At 44.1% G+C, this 20,233-nt stretch overlaps 1 protein-coding gene across 1 annotated transcript; it reads left to right on the top strand.

Annotated features, from left to right (window-relative positions):
• Window positions 1-2,513: 2,513 nt before the first annotated feature.
• On the top strand, window positions 2,514-19,309 carry LOC8052971 (chymotrypsinogen B-like). Its single transcript, XM_040212033.1, has 4 exons — window positions 2,514-2,609; window positions 2,686-2,821; window positions 13,433-13,704; window positions 19,052-19,309. Exons 1-4 carry the CDS (start codon window positions 2,514-2,516, stop codon window positions 19,307-19,309), a joined length of 762 nt encoding a protein of 253 aa, XP_040067967.1.
• The last annotated feature ends 924 nt before the right edge of the window (window positions 19,310-20,233 follow it).

Here is a 20,233-nt window from a genome sequence, read left to right as displayed (position 1 = left end):
TCTATATCGAAAATTGGATTAGCACGGCCTAATGATCAACCCAGAAAAGTCCCACTTGGTGTGTTCTGCGTTTCATTCCTCGGCCACCAAATTGATTGTCACGGCATTCCTGCACTCGCGTCAAAAGTAAAGGCTATTAAAGAGTACCCCCAGCCCCAAAAAGCGCGTGACCTACGGGGTTCCCTCGGGCTTGTGAATTTCTATCGCCGCTTTGACCCTGGATGCGCGAAGCTTCTTCAGCCTCTTCAAGAAATATTACCAACCGTAAAAATAGCACCGTTAAACTAGACATATGCCACAAATGAAGGTTTCGGCAGCATCAAACAACACATTGCACGTGCCAGCTTGCTTCATCATGCAGAAACGGGGGCGCCAAGATGTCTTGTCACCGACGCCTCCGACATCGCACTTGGAGCTGTACTCCAGCAGTTCCTCAAAGGTGTATGGCAACCGCTGTCTTTCTTCTCTCGCAAATTAACCAATACGGAACGCCGATACAGCACCTTCGGTAGTGAGCTCCTGGCTGTTTACTCCGCTATCCGTCATTTCCGTTATTTTCTGGAAGCTCGCCAATTTCACATCTTTACGGATCACAAGCCCTTGGCAGGCGCTCACTCTCACTCTCCTCAGGAACTGCGACAAATGTCATTCATTACTGAGTTCACCACAGACATTCGGCACATAAAGGGGACTGATAACATCGTTGCTAACACCTTGTCTCGAGCCGTTATCACCCAAATATGAGACAATCCAAACCTCACTCCTGCTACACTTTTGGCACACCAACAGAATGACGCAGAACCAACCAGGCTCAGAAATACACCAGGTGCATTAGTTCTTCGAGAGATCACAATACCTGGACTCTCCCACCCTTTGGTGTGATATGTCAGCTGGTGCTCCTCGACCCTTCCTTCCAGTCGCTTTACGACGACCAGTCTTTGACTCCTTCCATGCGCTGTCACATCGCGGTATCCGTGCATCACAGAAACTAATAACCGCGGGTTACGTGTGGCCTAGCATCAACGTTGACTTTCGAAACTGGGCTCGCAGCTGCCTTCCTTGCCAACGTGCGAAGGTTCACCAGCACACGCACACTGCACCGGGTGTTTTTCCTATTCCGAGTACCCGTTTCGAGCATGTGCACCTAGACATAGTCGGCCCACTACCAGAATCACAAGGCAACAAATATATACTCACCGCCATTGACCGCTTCATCAGATGCCATAGGCCCTCCCCATTAGCAGTATTACAGCTCAAGGAGTCGCTCAAGGATTTATGCAAATCTGGATGTCACGGTTTGGCGTGCCGGCCACTCTCACGACAGATCGCAGTCGACAGTTTCAGTCTGCACTTTTTTGAGCGACTTCACCTGTCTCCTTGGCACCAGTCGACTAAGAACGACGGCTTACCACCCATAAGCTAACGATCTCGTTGAAAGATTTCATCGCCAGCGGAAAGCGTCAAACATGGCGCGTCAAGATAATCCTCATTGGACAGAATCGCTCCCGCTAGTACTTCTGGGCCCGCGAACGGCATTCAAAGAAGAACTTTTATGCACTCCTGCGGAGCTCGTATACGGAATGTCCCTACGTCCTCCACAATATTTTTTCACCCCTATGAACCCAGCGGTTCCTCCGGACCGAGCCAACTATGCTCATCGGCTGAAAGACACCATGTCGAAACTGCGACCAACATCCCCACGACGGCGGTCGCCACGGCCAGTTTATATTAGTAAGGATCTTATCAAGACAAGACACGTTTTCGTAAGAGACGATACTGTTCGCCGAAGTCTTGAACCTCCTTATCATGGACCGTACTTAGTCACGAAAAAGACTCCGAAATATTTCGAAGTGTTGATCAACGGCAAGCAACAAACCATATCGATTGACAGACTCAAGGCTGCCCACATGGAGTCCACCCAACTTTCCACAACTACTATGAGTCACTCCCACAGCAACTCTCCGTGACGCAAGGTCCATTTCTTTTCTTCCACAAACGTCCTACAGACTGAGGGGGGAGTAGTGTGGCGACCACATATAAGCCACGGCAACGGATGAGGAGAAGACGCCAAGAGCGCTCGGGCACTTCTGCTCGGGTGATCAGAAGGGCAGGCATGTCGTACTTCGACACTCCATAGAACCAACGTGTAAATAATGTAAATAAATAGTTAGCATATAAAGCAACGAACGACTTGTTCTCTGTACGCCCTGGATGCACATTTGAGTTTTCCTTTTCCTTTTCATTTCCTTTAATTTCATTTATTAGCTTCTTTGAAGTGGGGTGGCAGGGACAAAAGGTTTTCAAACTAAGGACCTTCATGATGAGGTAACCCGTATTCATTGTTTTGTTCTGTGCTTGAATTTTGTAGAGATAAAGATCCAGGAGAGTTTTCAGTTCGTCTTGGAACCACCCTAAAAACGAAGGGCACACAGTGCCACAAAACACACGAAACTCCTAGTGAAAAGAACAAGGAAGCCAAAGCTAGACATTCATATCTGGATACATACGACAAAATGATCACCCTCAGCGCGTCTCCAGTAACTCAAGTGATGTGTGTTGATGTTGAAAGCATCTGCACGCCTATTCACAATACCTGTGGACTTTTCATGGTATGTATATGTGAGGGCCGTTTATCTTTCAATATCGAGCATTACGTACTTCAATGAATCATATTTTTTTTTACAGAAAGACATTGCTCTGGTAAAGCTGGCACAGAGAGTAAACTTTACAAAACACATTCAGCCAATTTGTCTTCCGTCTAATTGCAGCGATCTTCCTGCAGACACTCCCTTCTATGCTACGGGATGGGGCAAGATTGACTGTAAATATCTTGCTTTTACTGCAAAGTTAAACATGCCTATGATTCTAACGTAGATCTCCACGATTTTGCATTTGTTTTTGTTTTTATTTGGTAATTTGCTAATTAGAAATATCAAAATAATTTTCCTCTACTTTTTTATTACCTGTCGCTTGCAGCTCGCGCAGACTTTCATGCGTATGACAAATATTAGTAGATAAATAATATATTAACAAAAACTTGGTGACACAGCACGTAATAAACAAGGACAGAGATAGACAATATACTGGACGAGTGTTGAATTTCAACCAAACGATATTGAAACTATTCGCCACACACGAAACAGCCAGACCATAATCGCGTCAAGTCGGGCTCTAAAAGGCAGACTGGTTTTCTATAAATAACCCGAAAATTCGCCGTTTGATTTCGAGTCTACTCGATTATAGCGTGGTGTTTTTTTTGTTTTTTTTTTCGTTGCACTTTAAATAAATGTTTAGTTGAAGTGCATCGCTCGTCCTGTCTACCGTCCGTGTATGTCTCTATTCGTTGCCCGCGGTATCATGGATTTGTAAGAATGTACCAAGGCGCTTGCATCGCTACTTTTATCTTGTAAAGTAGGAAAGGATCACTGACACCTGGCTAAGCAAATTTTATAGACTGTAACATTTTTATTACCTACTGATATATTTCACGTTTTAGTTCCTTTATGTTAGGATGCATGCGTTTTCTGTACCTGCTTTTTATGCAACACTACAAATATATGCCAACCGCGCAGCCTTATGTAGGACCTCGGGCTGTTTAGACGCACCGAAAAGGTGCACTAAATAAATAAATAAATAAATATATAAAGATTGTCTTAACATGCGCGAAGTGCTCTTTCGAATAACTATGGGTAGAGCCCAGGTTATAAACTAGCATAATATAACAGGGGAAACCAATCATCGATGGCAAATACAATCGGGCGCAACACTTTTTGGCCGAGATCAACCAGTGAATATATACGATTTGACGTAGACGTGTATAAATGGTGGCATTTCGCGTAACATCTGGGCGGCACATTTTTGTACGCCTACTTTATAAGTTTCTCATTACAATCATGAGCATCAAAACTCGATTCCCAGCATAAATAGTTGGTTTTAATTCTGGAACACCTAGGCTGCCCAAAACATGCTTGTACTGTTAGAACTCCGCTGCGAGGAACAAGCCGTACGCCATGCTTTGACAAAACCAAACAGAAGATGACGATGTTAATTAGGATTGCGTAATGTGCGATGGCTGTACAAAAAAAACAAAAATTGAGTTTCTTCACACTCCCCCACAATGACGTCATTAGTCAATAGATTCCATGGGGTATAAAAGTTGAATGGGTCTCCTAATACTGGTACCATTAGGAAGCCGCTCCATAGCAGCTCGTATGTGCCCGTCTCGACCAGTCAATGCTTGTACGACTTATCCCGTCTTCCAAAGTTGTCGCGGTTGGAGTTGTTGGTGGACCAACACTAGAGTTCTTTTCTTCAGGGCACTGGAGGAAGTCGGCACCGTGAAATGAGCAGATCGCAGACTGGTCAAGTATTCCCTTTTCCATCTACGCCAAAAATGATCTGCCATCTTTTAACGGTCACGCCACCACCTGTTATATTGCCCTTCAAGGGGAGGCACAGGCTCCGCGCTGGAGCTGGTCGGAAGTGCAGTTAAACGCTTTCCCACCAGAAAATGGGAAGGAGTGAGTGGTTCCTTTTTGGTGGCTTCGGTGTAGACGTATGTCAGAGGCCTCGAGATAATTACAGACTCAATTTCAGTTAAGATGGTCGTCAGTTCTTCAAAGTTGCAGTAGCTGTTACTCAAAACTTTCTTGAGCGACGACTTTACCGACCGGACAATCCTCTCCCAGAACCCACCCCACCAGGCAGCTCTCTCGATTGTAAACTACCACTGCATCTGCCGATCAACGAAGTAGGCTAGTATCTCCTCTCCACGCAACGTTGTCCACAGTTTCTTCAGGTCCCTTGAAGCACGCTGAAACGTTTTTGCATTGTCAGAAAAGATGACTCGGCACACTCCTCTTCTTGACACAAGTCTTCTGAAGGCCATCAGAAAATGGGGTTGGACATGTCGGTTACTAGTTCGAGGTGAATGGCACGGGCAACGGCACAGGTGAAAATAAAGATGTAAGACTTCTTGTAGTTGCCTTTATCCCTTGTGTAGAGCGGTCCCGCGAAGTCCACACCAGTCACCTCAAAGGGAGCGGCTGGGGTTACACTGTCTCGAGGGGGTCGAGCAAATGGCTCGGTGGCCGCTCGGCTGTTGACACGGTCACAGATCGCAGATTTTTTCAGCACCTTTTTTACCATCTGTCTTCCTCGAACGACCCAGAACTGCTCTCGCAGTTCTGTCAGAGTCTCAAGGGAACCAGCGTGGAGAAGTCGTCGATGCGAGGCATAGGTCAAAAGCTCGGTAAAATTATGATTTGATGGAAGAATGATGGGATGCTTTGCATTGTTGCACATGTCAGCGTTACTGAGGCATCCTCCGACACTCAGCACCCCGTCCTTGTCGAGGTATGCGTTTAAGTTCCGCAACCGAGAGTTGCTTTTCATGCGTGCTGAGCGTCGAACGCATTGGAACTCTCTCTGAAACACCTCCTGTCGAATCTGCAGGATCAGACATGTTTGAGTTTGTGCTACTTCTTCGGTCGTCAAACAACCCCCGTGTTTTTGGCTGGAATGTCTAGAGTTATTTATAAATCGTCGAATCCAGGCAACAACTCGAACAAGCTTCGAGAGGGAACTGTGGCGCTGCATAGGCTAAACCTGTTCTTCTTTCAATGTTACGCTATGGACTCGAACTTGTTTCTTCTCTTCATCTGCCGCGGTCATATCAACACCCGCTTCATGCGTCGGCCAGGCTGCTGGTGGCTCTGTACGCCACGGCGGTCTGTTACACCATGTCGCGCTCGACTTGAGTGCTTCGGGTGTCAGCCCTCTTACGAGCAGATCAGCCAGATTTTCTAGTCCAGGGCAATGGTTCCAAAGCTCTGGATCAGTCAGCTGTTGGATCTCCAATACTCGATTGGCCACAAAGGGCTTCCACTGTTGAGCAGAACCTCGCACCCAATGTAGTGCTATTGTTGAGTCTGTCCAGAGGTACCAGCTGGCGGCTTGTAGGTTCAACGACCTAGTAAGGTAGTCCTTTAGCCGTGCCCCTATCACCATTCCCATCAATTCAAGTCTTGGGAGAGAAAGTTTCTCTAGCGGTGCCAACCGGGTCTTGGACAAAACCAAAGTCACCCTCGTTGGTACAGTCTGTGTGCGCAGATACGCCACAGCCCCATACGTCTTGGGACTGGCATCTGTGAAGATGTGGACTTCGTTTCGGTCATCCTCAGGAAGTTCAAGGCACCGTTGGGGTACTGTTACTTTCGTTAAGTGGTGCAGTGCTGTGTGCCACTGCGTCCATCTTATTTGAACCTCTTCAGGTAGTGGCGCGTCCCAGTCGACACCCAGTTCCCAGAGGGTTTGGAACATCAGCTTGGCTGTCACGGTGACTGGGGAACGGAGTCCTACTGGGTCATAAATGCGAGATGATGCCTGGAGAATGAATTGTTTTGTGTTGCAGTTCCGGTTTAGGAATTTCAAAACAGGCCCCATGGGGAACGCCAGGTAATCGCTGTTTTTGTCCCACACAAGTCCACTCCAGAGACGCTAGGGGTGGTACACTCTACTTGATCTAAAACACACCCGGTTCCTTTCTCGTTGAATAGCTGCTGTAGCTCCGTAGGATGTGTGTTCCACTTCCGCATTGTCATTCCGGCTAGCTTCATGACATGTAATGTTTGTCGATAGAACTGTTCTGCCTCTTCCTCGGTGTTCGCTCCGGTTATAAGACTATCGACGTAGAGTCTTTTGGCTAGTGATTTCGTTGTTTCCGGATAGTCCTATGTTATCGACAAGTGGTGACGTAGCGTGGCTGCGAGAAGGAACGGGCTACTGGTCTCTCCGAAAGGAACCCTTGTCATCCTCCAAACGTCTACAGGAAGGTTCACCTCTTACTTTGTTGGCATTCGTTCGTGCCAGAAAAATCGTAGAGCGTCACGATCTTCCAGTCTCAGTAATAGCTGTACAAATGCATTCTCAATGTCTCCACTGAGGCCGATACGATGAATCCGAAAGTTCAGTAACACATTCAGGAGGCCTAGATTCAGGTTTGGTCCTGGCTCTAGTGCGTCATTCAGAGTCAAACACCCTGGTTTAATTGATGAGGCATCAAACACGACTCTGACCTTGGTTGAGAGGCTGTCAGGTCGTAACACGCACGGTGAGGCATGTAGTACACTCGGTTCTCTGCCTTGTCTGCACTCGGTGAAATCTTTTCTGCAAATCCTTGCTGGAGATTCTGGCAAATTGTCTTATCATACTCAGTAAGCATCACATCGTCCTTAAGCAACTTCTTTGTGAGGTTCACTAGACGCTTCCTTGCAACTCCTTCATTGTCTGCCAGCGGAATGTTCATTGGCTTCCTAGGTAAGGCCACCTCGTACCGTCCAGTAGTTATCTTGATGGATGATGTAAACGCTCTGACAAATTCATTCTCCTCTTCTTTTTGTGGGAGGTTAGGATCAGTGGTGCCTATGCTTTCCAGCTCCCAAAATGACCGGAGCTCGGTAGACAATGAGCATGTGCTTCCAACAACATTGGCTTTCAGAACTGCCTCAGCTGAACAAAAGGCAGTCAAACCGCTGTGGGGAATCGGTCCTTGAAGTGTCCATCCAAAGTCTGTTTTAACAGCGACTAGAGCGCCATGCAGTATTTGGACCTCACCAGAGACAAGAGTCCAATAGTAGTCAGCACACATAAGAATGTCGAGGCCATGTCTTGTTAACTGGGCTGGTGGCGAGGTGACGTCTGCCAGCTCAGCTATCTATACTTGGACTCCTTGCACTACGCTCTCACGTAGAAGACGATGATAGGAGCAAATCTCTGGTATCTCCAGAGCTTCTAGGCAGTGCTTCTTTTGGCTGTACTGGCTCCTTAGCCAGGCTCGTACCGTTCTGCGTTTTTTCTTGGTGATGTTTTCTGCTCTTGCAAAAGGGTAGATAGTAATGTCTTCTTCACCAACAACCTCGAGCCGCAGCTTACGTGAAAGTTCTTCCATCACAAAGGTTCGTTGGCTTCCTCCATCAAAAATATGAGCGTGAGAGCTCTTTGCTGTTTCCCTTCTGCCCAGACCTGAGCTGTTTGAAGTAGTACAGCAGGTGTTTTATCGCTCTTCCTGCCAGTCGAAGAGTGTAACTCTGCTGCGGTGTCCTTACTTTTCTTCCAGGATGGGTCACCCAGTTGAGTTATGTGCCTTCGCCCCCATGTTTCAAACATGATTTTTTGTTGAGACATTCTTTGGAGGTGTGTCCCTTGAGCGAACACCCGAAACATCGTCCTGCTTCTCGAAATCTTCTCTTCTTCTCCTCCAGAGAAATTGATGTCTGACAATCTCGTGTAGCTTGGTTCTTCGTGGCACAGAATGCGCACGATTCAGTCTGCTTGGAGCAACTAGTTGAGGAAAGAGAAGCGGCTGATCCCTTGAGAGAATCCTTTCTGCCTTATGTTATCTTCGTATGGCTCATACTCTTGGCTTCTCGCTGACGAACTTGTTGAGCCTTTTCACAGCTATCCACTTCGAGCTTCAGGAAGCGTTGTAGGCTCTCTATCTTGACACCGTCGTTTTCCTTGTCCGTAGGACGTCGACACTTGTGGTATTCAATTACTAACTCTTCTGTCAGCATTCTCAGTAGTGCATAGCAGAGCAAAGCTTCGTAGGTGTCGCTCTTAACTCCGAGCGCGGTGAGAGCGGCCTATTACGCTGCAAGTGGTCATTGAGACGTCGCAGTCCGCTCACCTCGCTCGAGTGTCGTACTGCTGGCAAATCAAGTTGTTGGGAGAGGTGTTCTTGAATGAGAACGTCAGTCCGACAGAAGCGCTTCCTGAGAAACTCAACGACGGTATCGTAGTATACTCCCGTTGCTTGAATGCCGGCTATCGCTGATGCTGCCTTTCCCGTAAGCGCCGACCGCAGGTACAAGAACTTTTCAGCGTTAGAAAGGCTGTCGTTGTCATGTATGGCTTGCTTGTACTGTTCCCAGAAGGGTTGTCAATCGGTAGCTGCACCGCCAAACCGTTGAAGCTCCAGTTTCGGCAGCTTCATCTTTGAAGTTGCAACGTGTCCGTCGCCGTCGTTGTAAATCCGCGTTGTACCGGCTTCGGGCCTAGCTCGTCGGAGTTCCTCTACCCCCTGTGTGATGGCGGCGATGTACGTGACGATCTTGTCGTCATATTCAATCGTGCGGGCGTAGTTTTGCTCAACGTCTCGGTCAGGTACCAGTGGTTCGATGGATGCGCTCACTTTGCTCAGCTCTATTCGCAACCCACTGAGCCTCACCGATAATACGTTGAGGCTTCGCTCGTCGGAGTGGCTTGCGATAGCTGTGTAGATGTCGGAGATCAGTCTCGTTACTTGAGACCTCAGAGCCGTCCGCTTCTGCTTTAGTCGTCCTATGGCGTCTGTGGGTCTAGCGGCCTTGCTGGCGTTGCGGCGTCACTGGGCCTCGTTGAGCGATGACGGCGGTAGTGTCGTTGGAGCTCGCTTTCTTGCGGCGTCCCTTGGCTCGTTTTGTTGCGGCGTCACAAGGCCTCGTTGAGTGATAATGTCGGTAGCGTCGCTGGAGCCCGCTCTCTTGCGGCGTCCCTCGGCTCGTTGAGTGATAACGTCGGTAGCGTCGTTGAAGCTTGTTCTCTTGCGGCTTCCTTTGGCGCGTTTTGTTGCGACGTCACTAGGCCTCGTTGAGTGATAACGTCGGTAGCGTCGTTGGGGCTCGTTCTCTCGCGGCGTCCCTTGACTCGTTTGGTTGCGGGTGGATGCCCCGTCGTCATTCCGTCGGGACTATACCGTTGTCATCCCGGGTTTTAGGCACCAAAATGTTAGAACTCCGCCACGAGGAACGAGCCGTACGCCATGTTTTGACAAAACCAAACAGAAGATTACGATGTTTATTGGGAACAATAAACATCGAAAATTGAGTTTCTTCACATGTGCTTCTGTTAAACCACAATCGAATCTTTAGCAGCTGGGCTACCCTTTTAGATTTTTATCGTCAGTTTACGTGCTATCTGATGTTACGACGTGTATATCATATCATAGCATAAAAGGCTTGTGTGAACATGTGATCGGTCGTATACATGCATGTATTGGCCCGTGAACAAATACCATAACTTCAGGCACTTTTAATATTGAGATTACCGGGTTCCACAATTTGAGCGGCGCTACAACAGTGCAATATATATATATATATATATATATATATATATATATATATATATATATATATATATATATAATACTCGAAGAACACTTTGACTGTAAGAGTCCTAGGTAGGACCGAACGGCACGAACGAATCAAAATGCAAAACTAAGGCATTCGGCGCATAAACATGTAATTTTGTCGTGCAACATCTCTTGCTGACATCACTTAGCATCAAAGTAGAAAATAATCATTATTTGAAAGCAAAAGTTTAAATATATGAGATTTATTACATTTAAATATTATATACTTAGTTTGAATAAAATTGAATTGATTTTGAACAGATTTATTTCATTTAGTTAAATTAATGTAATTGAAATGACTGTATATATAAGTAATATTTTAAGCATGACTGACTAATTGACCTATCTGTCTAATCACCGAAAATAATGTACAAGAAATAGTTTTTGCAGATTTAAAGTAGGTTAATTAAAACATTTTTGATGTGAACCTGCCATATTAAAGAAAACAACCATTGTTTCCAGTTTTCTTGTTTTTTTTTTCTTTTCTCTTTTTTTTGCATTCTGCTTTTCGTAACTGACGAACGCAATGTAGGCTAAACACTACAAGTGCCCAGAAGGGCAGTGATGTCTGCTGATGTTCAGCCTCCCAGAAGAATATCTGATTTAAGTGTAAACAAATGCACGCAGTAACAAAGCATCAAATTATAGATAAATGGCGAATAAAATAGTTTTCTGAGCATGGTTTCGGGAAATGATTTATTTATATTATCATAAGAAAACAAGTCCGAGTTAAGTCACGATTTATATGACAATTTAAATCGTATGGTTCTAAACCGGAGGCGAACTGAGCACAAGGGGACAAGCACACACATCTCAAGCGGGCGTTTGTCTCTTGTCGCCCGATCGCCTCCGCTTTAGATGTATGTGTAACATTAACCAGGTCGCCTGTTTAATAAAATTGTCATTTAAATCATATCGATTTTTTTATTCTTATTCCTGCTTAGCATGCGTCGCACAATATGCAGGTTACGGACGAGGAAAAAAAACAGTGGCATTTATATATTTTACGAGAAACATTCAACCCGATGTTGTGTTAGCAGTTTAAATACGTTGCAAATGTTTTTTTTAACATGATAGTTTATATAACATATAGGACAATTTTCCAAAAGCTTAAACTACGGGCGTCCATTCTGGCAGAGCACACAGGCTATTTTCTTATTTTCTCTCAATGAGGGCTCTGCTAACCCCCATCCTTTTATGAAAAATATTAGAATATCGCCAGAAATTTTAGTTGGATATCGTCAACCTTTGATACCCTAGTTACACTGGCGCTCTAAGCTGTCATTAGGCCAACGACAGTGGGCTCAAATGTGATAGGGCAGAGTTACACTGCGGCGCCATCAGTCATTGAGCCTATAACAATAACTGAGTTCTGAGCTGGCCTACCTAGGTTAACTGAGGTGGTTCGCCCCACTGAGTTAAAGATGACGGCATCCGCAGCATCACCGCCTATGACCAGCACCAGCGAAGAACTAAGAATTGCAGAAGGTAGGGGGAGATCTCTAGAAAGGTTTGTAGAAGGCACTGTTGTTGCAAGAGGTATGATTCGGGGCTGGAGCTGCCGCTAGAATGATCACGGCAAGCCGCAGAAGCCCAAGCTCGGTGAGGGCGGCCGTTGTGATGCCAGTGCCGATAAGACTTCCGCTGTGTGTTTCTGGCTGTAATTGGCGTGAAACGCTTTTCTTATCATTTCTTTACTCTAAAAATCAAAAAGAACTTAATTTTGTTTAGTTATAAACGCTTATAATGTATGAAAAGTGTGCATATAATTCATTTGCATCATTGTAAAAAAGTCACGTGACAAGATTTGATTTCGGCTCGGTTTAAAGTGCATTCCTTGGCGCGTATCTCAACTGCGCCCCTAGGCCTACGTACCAAGTAACTCTGTAGAACTCGATAAGAGTTGGGACATGCCACCGATCGTTAGCTTAATGACAGTTGAGAGCGCTAGTGTAACTAAGGTATAAAACATTAGCGTCTTAACCCCACCTCTACAGGGTGTTTATTTTAGCTGCACCAAATTGTCAAAAAAAGGCAACGCGAGATAGAGTAATTTAAGCCCTGGGGAAGTGCTAATGGCCGTGACGGCCTCGAGAAAAAAGGTGAAACTAGGTAATTAGTTAGCTCATTAACTGAAATGTTTTAACTACCTTCTTTTAATTTTTCACTTGAGAGCACATCATGTTTTCAGAGAATTGAAGCTCGACCTCAATATGGTCTAGCCCTGCCATCAAAGTTTGATTAAAAATGTCTAGTAGGTGCTACGGGGTCAATAAATTTCACTTTGGTACACGGCGTCAAACCGAAACTAAGCAAGAAAGAGCGCCGGTAAAGTTTTTGCTCCCCCTTTTCGGGCATGCGATTTGTTATTGTGGCGGCCGGCTCCACTTGCTTAGGCGAAGCTGGCTGCGATAACGACGATCCACGGATGCCGGAAGGGCGGAGCGATTACTTTAGCGGCGCTCTTTCTTGTTTAGTTTCGGTTTGACGCCCTGTACTAAAGTGACATTTCTTGACCTCGTAACACCTACTACAAATTTTTTAACCAAACTTTGATGGCAGGGTTACACCATTTTGAGCTTCAATTCTCTAACTACACCATGTGCCCTCAAGTAAAAAATTAAGAAGTTAGTTAAAACATTTTAGTTAATTAGCTAACTACTTACCTAATTTCACCTTTTTGCTAGAGGCCGCCATGGCCATTAACATTTCCCCAGGGCTTAATTACTCTATCTCACGTTCCTTTTTTTTTTAATTCGGTGCAACTAAAAAAAACACCCTGTATATTCGAATACAAACTGAGCTTACTTTAATTTGTAAAAAACAAATTGGGTTGTGTGTGTGTTCATACAGCCTAGAACTTAATCTGCCCCAACGGGCGACGAGTCTCCAAGCTGTAAATGAGTAATTTAGCCAGTGCAGTAGAACCACTAACCTGGGGTCTTTAACGTGCATCACGCAATAGTAATACATGACCGCACGCCGGTATGATGCTCATCCAGATCGAAACGGACAGGGGTAGGGATTGAATGCAGGATCCTGGGTTCTGCAGCGCGGGCTTTCGCTCCACGTACTTCGAGTTGGTGTGTGTTAGCCAACTCGGCCTCCCATCCTTCTACTGAATCCGTACTTTATTTTTGTTCTGTGAGACACACGGCTCCTTTTTCTTGGACAACAACATGTATACCTTAGAGCTTTACAGGACATGAAAAACGTCTAATCGACACCTCCTGCGTTATATCGTCTATGTTCCTTTATTTTCAGATTATTACGAATTCGATGATGATTATAATGAATATGATAATGGTGCCAGAGAAAGCATGAAGGAAGCTGATTTTGACCGAGCCATGAACGACCAATCAACTAAACTATCAAGCAGCAGTTCACAGGCTGTCCGAAAAGGAGTTCTCATATTAGACAGCACAAACCGGTTAATGCAACGAGAAATCGATCTCATTGATCAGGATGAATGCACAAAGCAAATGGGAAGGAAAGTTCCTGGCTATATCGTTTGCTCAAACGGTGGAGCGTGCCATGTAAGCAGAGACGACAGTAATCTGTTTTGGTCAGTCTGTTTTTGAATTGAACATGGGAAAGAAAGTTGTCCGTCCCCACCTTATATGTATCTTTCTCATGATCAGTTACTGCTACCATCACGCTCGTTTTGTACTTCACCTGTTCTGTACGTTCACCTATTTTTAAGTTCGTAAACTCATCCTGTAGCAAAAAAAAGGAAGAATACTCAGGTTCTAGTGTAAGTTTTCAAAAAGGTAGAAATTTTCTGCCACAATATCAATTCTAAATAAAAATTGAAACAATTTTGTTTAATCGAAAATTAACTGCGCTTCACTGAACATTCATCCTCCTCGCAAAGGTAGCGCTAGCGGTCGGGATCGGATGCCAAAGTTCCGGGACTTATCGTCATCGGCATCAAAAGGTAAGGGTAATTTTCTGGAGTTTTCAATTGCAAATGGGGTCCATTCTGGGTAATTCTTGTTATTCAGCTTCATGTATTCAAGGGCTTTGTCCGCCACCATTTTGAAATTCAAAAGTAAAAGAAAAAAAAAATCCCGTAACTTTTGAATAAGAGGACGTTTAGCTCTGAAACTTTGGCGTCCGGTTCCGTCCACTTGAGCTAGGTTTGAGCAAAGTGAATAAGTCTTCGCCGATGTGCACTTCCTTTTTGTGCAAAAAAAACACGCCTTTAATATTTAAACACGCAGTACATTACATAACGTAATATAGGTATAATTAATCTAAATAGTAAATGTCATGTTATACTAAATAGTCATGTTGTACTTACAAAAGATAAATCCTTGGTGTTCACACTTTTGACTTTTTACAATGTACAGCCAACTAGCCCAAGAGTTAATTTTGAGTCTTAGTTACGATCTTATTTAAACTTTCCTCGCGAATTCTTTTTTAAGTAAAACTCCCTGAAGGCAGATGTTAGTAACCGCACGTCTTGGAATTGATTTGCGGCGAGGGTTATTAGCTGTGTGAAGATATATAGTCAAAAAGAATGCTGAATTATTCTGAGGAAACTCCAAAACTCGCCACAAATCCATGGAACATTCATACAAAAATGTTACCCCAGGTTCACAGAAAGCAAATTTCTCTCTCCCGAAAGTATGGTGCCTGGAACGGGTCTCCACCTGGTCTGTTTACCGCGTCCGAAAAAGTTGTCCCTCAACTTCCGCCTGATGACGTCACAGAAGTCTCATCCTGTCGCCAGTCGCGATCCTGGCGGTATCCCAGTACCTGTGGTGAATGTGGTAGACGCCTTGTTCATCTGCAGGACACTCTCCAGCTTGGCAGTCCACGGAAACTTCAGCAGCCACGAGCTGGGACGTCACGACGACAGCGACATCCACGTACGCTCGTGCTTTGTGTAATCACCCAAGCAGCACGGATTTTGGCCAAGCAATGGCCAATGTCTGGCGATGGTCTTTTGGCCAGTGGCCAAAGAGTGGCCGTTCATTGGCCAATGCTTGGCCGATGGCTGATGGCCAGTGGTCATTGGCCAATGGCCAGATAAAGGCCAGTCACCGGCCAGTCTCTGGCCACTGTCTCGCCACTTGGCCAAGGACCATTGCCAGCCATTGGCTGATGACTGGCCAACTCTGTGCTGCTTGGGCATTTCTACGACCAACCACCAGGACCGTTACATCCTACAGCATGACACTCCGGCTTCTGTGACGTCATTTGTTGCCACTTTGGAACCACTTTTGATGTATGGGCTTGATACGACCCTAAAATCACCAGTCGGAGACGTGCTCCAGGCACCATACCAAAAGTGAAAGTCAAGTGCTACAAGGGTTCCCCGCAACTGATTTAAAGTTTTAAGCTATAATTATATTTCACATCAAGGTTTGCGTTAATCGTGTTTGTTTTTTGCGCAAACGGCACAAACTTGTGTTGTAAGGTTTTGCCATTTGCACGAACGTCACGAGTGTGCGTTTTTATGTTATCCACCTTTGTAATGTCCCTTGGGTTCTGAAAGCACTAAAATAAATAAATAAATGTGTAAATAAATAAATAAATACTTCTTTGTTTATCTCTTATACTTTAGCTCTAAAAATGTCATGTACCATTAAACACATATTGGAATTTTGAAGCAAAATGTTTTAAGATGGGATTAGTAGGTTATCCGGATGTATTTCTTCCCTCCGTATGAAACAAGCTAAGTCCAATGTATATTGTCTCCGTGCATTTTCTATTTACCACTCTCCCCTTTCATTTTACTTTGCTCTCGCTACATTTTGGTGCTTGTTGATGCTCGGCGAATTAGAAGGGAGTTGCGTTATTTGAAAAAAAAGGTGTGTTGTCTTTATAAAATATTGAAATATTTCACCACTTTCGCATGATACTACTTAAAATAAATTTTGATCTTCAGAACTTGTCACAGGAGCATTTGTTTTCTTCAGGCGCTAGCAGTAGCAGGAAAAACATGAAGAAAATAAATTAGTGTTATAAAACAAGTGAACAGGGAGCGACCAAACACGTGTAGCTGAATAGCGAATTTCGGCTGCATGTGCTCTCGAGTGAATGAGACGCTAGATCAAACTACCCACTCCTGCCAGCAACATTGTACGCTGTGCATGAAGAACGTACAAAATAATAAAAAACGAGTGTGCTGTTCAATAGATACTAATTCATGAAAGGATAAAACATTGGGAAAGGGGGACGGTAACTGGACGAAGAAGAAAACGAAAAAAATGTTAAAGGAAAGTTCCCTTTCCTTTAATGATTCTCTCCCGTCCTTCTAGGATAACGTTGAAAACTTTGGAGGCGGTTCTCTATTTTGTGTCATTCTATGTTCATACTAGACAAAACAGGTCCTGCTTCCTTTCTGTCCTCAATGTTTTGTCCTTTCATTTGTTCCAAAGTATTGATTACGCCAGTATCTGTCATAGTCATTCGCATGGGTCCGCCATTCACTGTGCACGTTCTGTGCTACAGGTCTGGATAGAGTTTTCCTATTACTGTCACCGATGCTCTGCACGCTAAACACGACCTAAATTTCCGTTAGGCATTAATACAATAAGAAATCTGGCATGTGTACCTTTCCGCCGAACACTTGGGCAAGTGAATCATTGGAGTATTTGAAACGAACTCGGTGAATTATTGAGCTAATTAAATGTTAGCACCTAGACAAAACAGTCTACTCTCTTACACTGAGCATATTAAATCATAAAGATGAGTCATAGCGCGGACTCTTTTTTAGGTGTAAATATATTATCAGCCTCGACAGCTTCCCAGCTTCCTTCGTAGATAGAGCGATTGACTCGCGCAAATTGTATGTGGAAAAGTAGAAGCTTGGGTGTGAAAACAACGTGAAAATACGGAGGACTAGAAGAAGGAACACAGAAACACGACGCTGTTTTTTTCTCATCGAGCTATACAAGACCAAGTGTCCTGACTGTATGTAATATTAGAAGTGAAATTTTCAGATTTTTTATGGTAACTGCGTCCAGGACACTGCGGTGATTCCGGGTCTACGTCAGCATTGTGATCGTCAGAACTGAGTACTCCTAAATAGCTGAAAAAGAATTGAAATAAAAATATTTTTAATTTTTCGCAACCGCTTCCCACCGAGGGTGGATTGTTGTAGCAGTTCAGTTGTGCACTTGTATTGGTATGCTTTTGTAACAGTTTGTATTGTTGAGCATTCACAACTTTAACTGTTTCATGGTTTTGAAACCCTGTTTTCGGCCTGTGACCTTACGCTATTGGTATAAAACAGTGATAAAACTCCTCCGTCCCCTTTCATCTCTTTGCACACATTACCTCCACTTTCGCCTGCACTTACGGCAAAGATGAGCGTAATGTGTCTTCGTTTAAAAATCAGGAGTTTTGTATGTTTGCGTGTCGCATGCGAAAACGACATTCATTCAGTGACATGCTGCACAGCAAAAAGGGGAAACATTTTGTGGATTATTTTTTGAGGTTATGAAAACAGTATTAGTGACATAAAAGTATCGGCCAAATATTTGTGTATTTGTACGACACACGAATAGTCCATAATACAAATGCGTTGATTTCGACATGATTCAAAATGTGCAAGGTTTAATTTAAAGGGAAGATGGGGCACTTCTACATTTGAGAAAAAAACGCTTGAATTGCGTTCATTTGGCCTTTAGATTAACAGATATCAAAATAATATTTCAATGCGACACGCCGGAGAGCCACAAGAGCAATTTCAAAATAGGGCTTAAGCCCCGCCTCTCTAGCCTAGGGCAGCCAAAAGATCCGTCGATGACGTCACGGACAGCGACTGTCTTTCGCGTTTTTCTCGCGTTTAACAATACTTACGCAGCAAATGGTTTGGGTATTCGGGTTCACGGGGTAAAAATACACTAGAATTCACTTCTAACTCATTTTTTCCAAAAAGCTCCGTAGCTTCCCTTTAAGGTATTGATTAATGTGTATACAAGCTGGAAAATATCAGCAAATTAAATGGAGCGAAGGGGAGCAGCTCCTAACTGATGGTGCAGTTGTGTCAATTGAAAAAAAAGTAATATTCTTTTACACATTACTTTCGACAGTAGTGAATATTAAAAATCTCGAAAACAGCGCAACAAACAAAAATACGAGTGAAAGAAGTGGACGGGACCAGTGCTGACTGACATCTAAAAATTTATAGAAGAAACACATAAAAACAGCCACAGCAAACACCATCAAAAGTTATAAAACCAAGCACTTGAGAACAAGATAAAAACCTATAAAAAAAATAAAAGCAAGCTAAAAGACAAAGGGTATAAACATAATTCAAAGAAAACTACGAGACTGGATTTCTTTTGAGAGCAGATAAACAGAGGTCTGGCTGATGCAGCTACCTGTACCTTGATTGATTATTTCAAAGGCCTCAAGCAAATCGCAAACAGTCCTATTATTAGTCCTGTCAAAGATCTGAATGTCGTTAAAGGTAGGGCGGCAGCGACAATCTGCCACGCGTAAAGGTCAGTACCCCTGAAGATGATTTCAAAGCAAATTATGCTCTCTCCTTCTTTCACTGATACACCTCACGGTCCGACCGATATACACTTTTACACACGACTATGTGAAAAGTGTATATTGGCCCGCCTACTTCTTCCACTCGTATTTGTGTTTGTCCCGCTGTTTTCTAGATTTAGTCATGAACCAACTCGCCTGCATCGCCACCTTAATGAATTCTCAAATGATAATATTTATAGTTCTAGAATGGGAAAGACAGCTTGCTTTTTCTTGTTTTTGCGCAGGTTTTGTAAATTGATGGAACATGCACTTTGCGTCAATATGAGGTTAAATAAAATATATATGTATATTTTCCATGCGCTTTGAGCTCTCATTTTGAATATTAATATGATATCTTTTAAGACTGTTAATGAATGGTTTTACCAGGGAGACAGCGGAGGACCTTTGATGTACGAAGATAAAGGACAATGGTTTCTTGGTGGCGTTATATCCGACGGGCCAGACGACTGCCTTCAACCGGAGCGACCTTTGCTTTTCGTAAAGGTTTCGCACTTCGTGCAATCCCTTATTTCGCCTGCATTGTCTTCTTCAAGCCAGTTTGACAAAAACGCGACGTGTGCAACCGAGGAGGCTCGTAAAGATTGTGTAAGAAAGTTTTATCAGTTCTACAACAACACCTTCTAAAGACCAAAGCAATTTTGGGAAAAAAATATTAGCAAATTAATAAAAAGAGCACCAAGATTTATGCCCCTGTGTTCAATTTTAGCTGTTTTCTAGATTTAGTCATTTAGAGTTTTACTTAGTTCATGCAAACAAGCGAATGTTTGATAAAGACTATATCAATTCTCTGTTCAGGATTAAAAATCAATGGGCTCATTCTTTTTAGCCCAGATTTCACGCGAAAATCTTCACTGTCAAGCCCAACGCAGTCACGCGCAGGTCATTGTAAGCATTCTAAGCAGTCACGCGCAGGTCATTGTAACAGAAAGCATACATATCAGGCTATGTATGCTTAAGCTGCGTTTTTTTTAAAGTTTCCTGTTCATGTGTTCCTCTTCGTACGAGAAGAGAGGGAAAATGGGAAGAAACGGTTTAAAAACTGCTTGACAAAGCCCCCTCCTCCCCTACAGCAACAGCGGAAGCAGCACTCTTTTGAAATACCAAAGGTAAAACATATTTTGTACACATAATAAACTCGCTTAGTTTCAAGTAACGAAACAAGTGGCGATAATACAGCCCTATGCAAAAAAAAAAAAATGTCTGTGAGGCCCAGTAGGATTTCCTGTGAGAGCCTGAGAGGTCCTTTAGGATATTCTGAAATGTCTGATGGGCCCACCTGGAGTAGGTCTGTGGGTCCGATCAAGATATCTTTTAGAGGGGTGTGCGTTCCTTCAAGGTCGTTCTAAAAAAATGCGTGGCCTTTCAGGGCCGTTCTAAAGGGTCTGTGAAACCCTCCAGACATTATCGGGAGGACCTCGAAGGTATTCATCCAAAGACGATAGTGCGTAAACGTGTTGTGTTCATTGATAGCCCGCTTCGTTGACGCGAGTGCGTAAACCTGCTGTGTCACTCTTAATTTTGGCTCATTGTGTAGACGGAGTTGCAAGC

This window comes from Ixodes scapularis, unplaced genomic scaffold (assembly GCF_016920785.2).
Source record: "Ixodes scapularis isolate PalLabHiFi unplaced genomic scaffold, ASM1692078v2 PGA_scaffold1__304_contigs__length_218370807, whole genome shotgun sequence".
Classification (NCBI taxonomy): Eukaryota; Metazoa; Arthropoda; class Arachnida; order Ixodida; family Ixodidae; genus Ixodes; species Ixodes scapularis.
The sequence above is the reverse complement of the archived record's forward strand: the minus strand, read 5'-3'. Positions and strand labels throughout refer to the sequence as shown.

What these genes read in the sequence shown, in the direction of transcription:
- LOC8052971 (XM_040212033.1), top strand. Translation starts at nt 2,514, where the DNA reads ATGATCACCCTCAGCGCGTCTCCAGTAACTCAAGTGATGTGTGTTGAT. An exon ending in ATACCTGTGGACTTTTCATG is followed by an intron (nt 2,610 to 2,685) that starts GTATGTATATGT and finishes TTTTTTTTACAG; the next exon opens with AAAGACATTGCTCTGGTAAA. An exon ending in GGGATGGGGCAAGATTGACT is followed by an intron (nt 2,822 to 13,432) that starts GTAAATATCTTG and finishes CTTTATTTTCAG; the next exon opens with ATTATTACGAATTCGATGAT.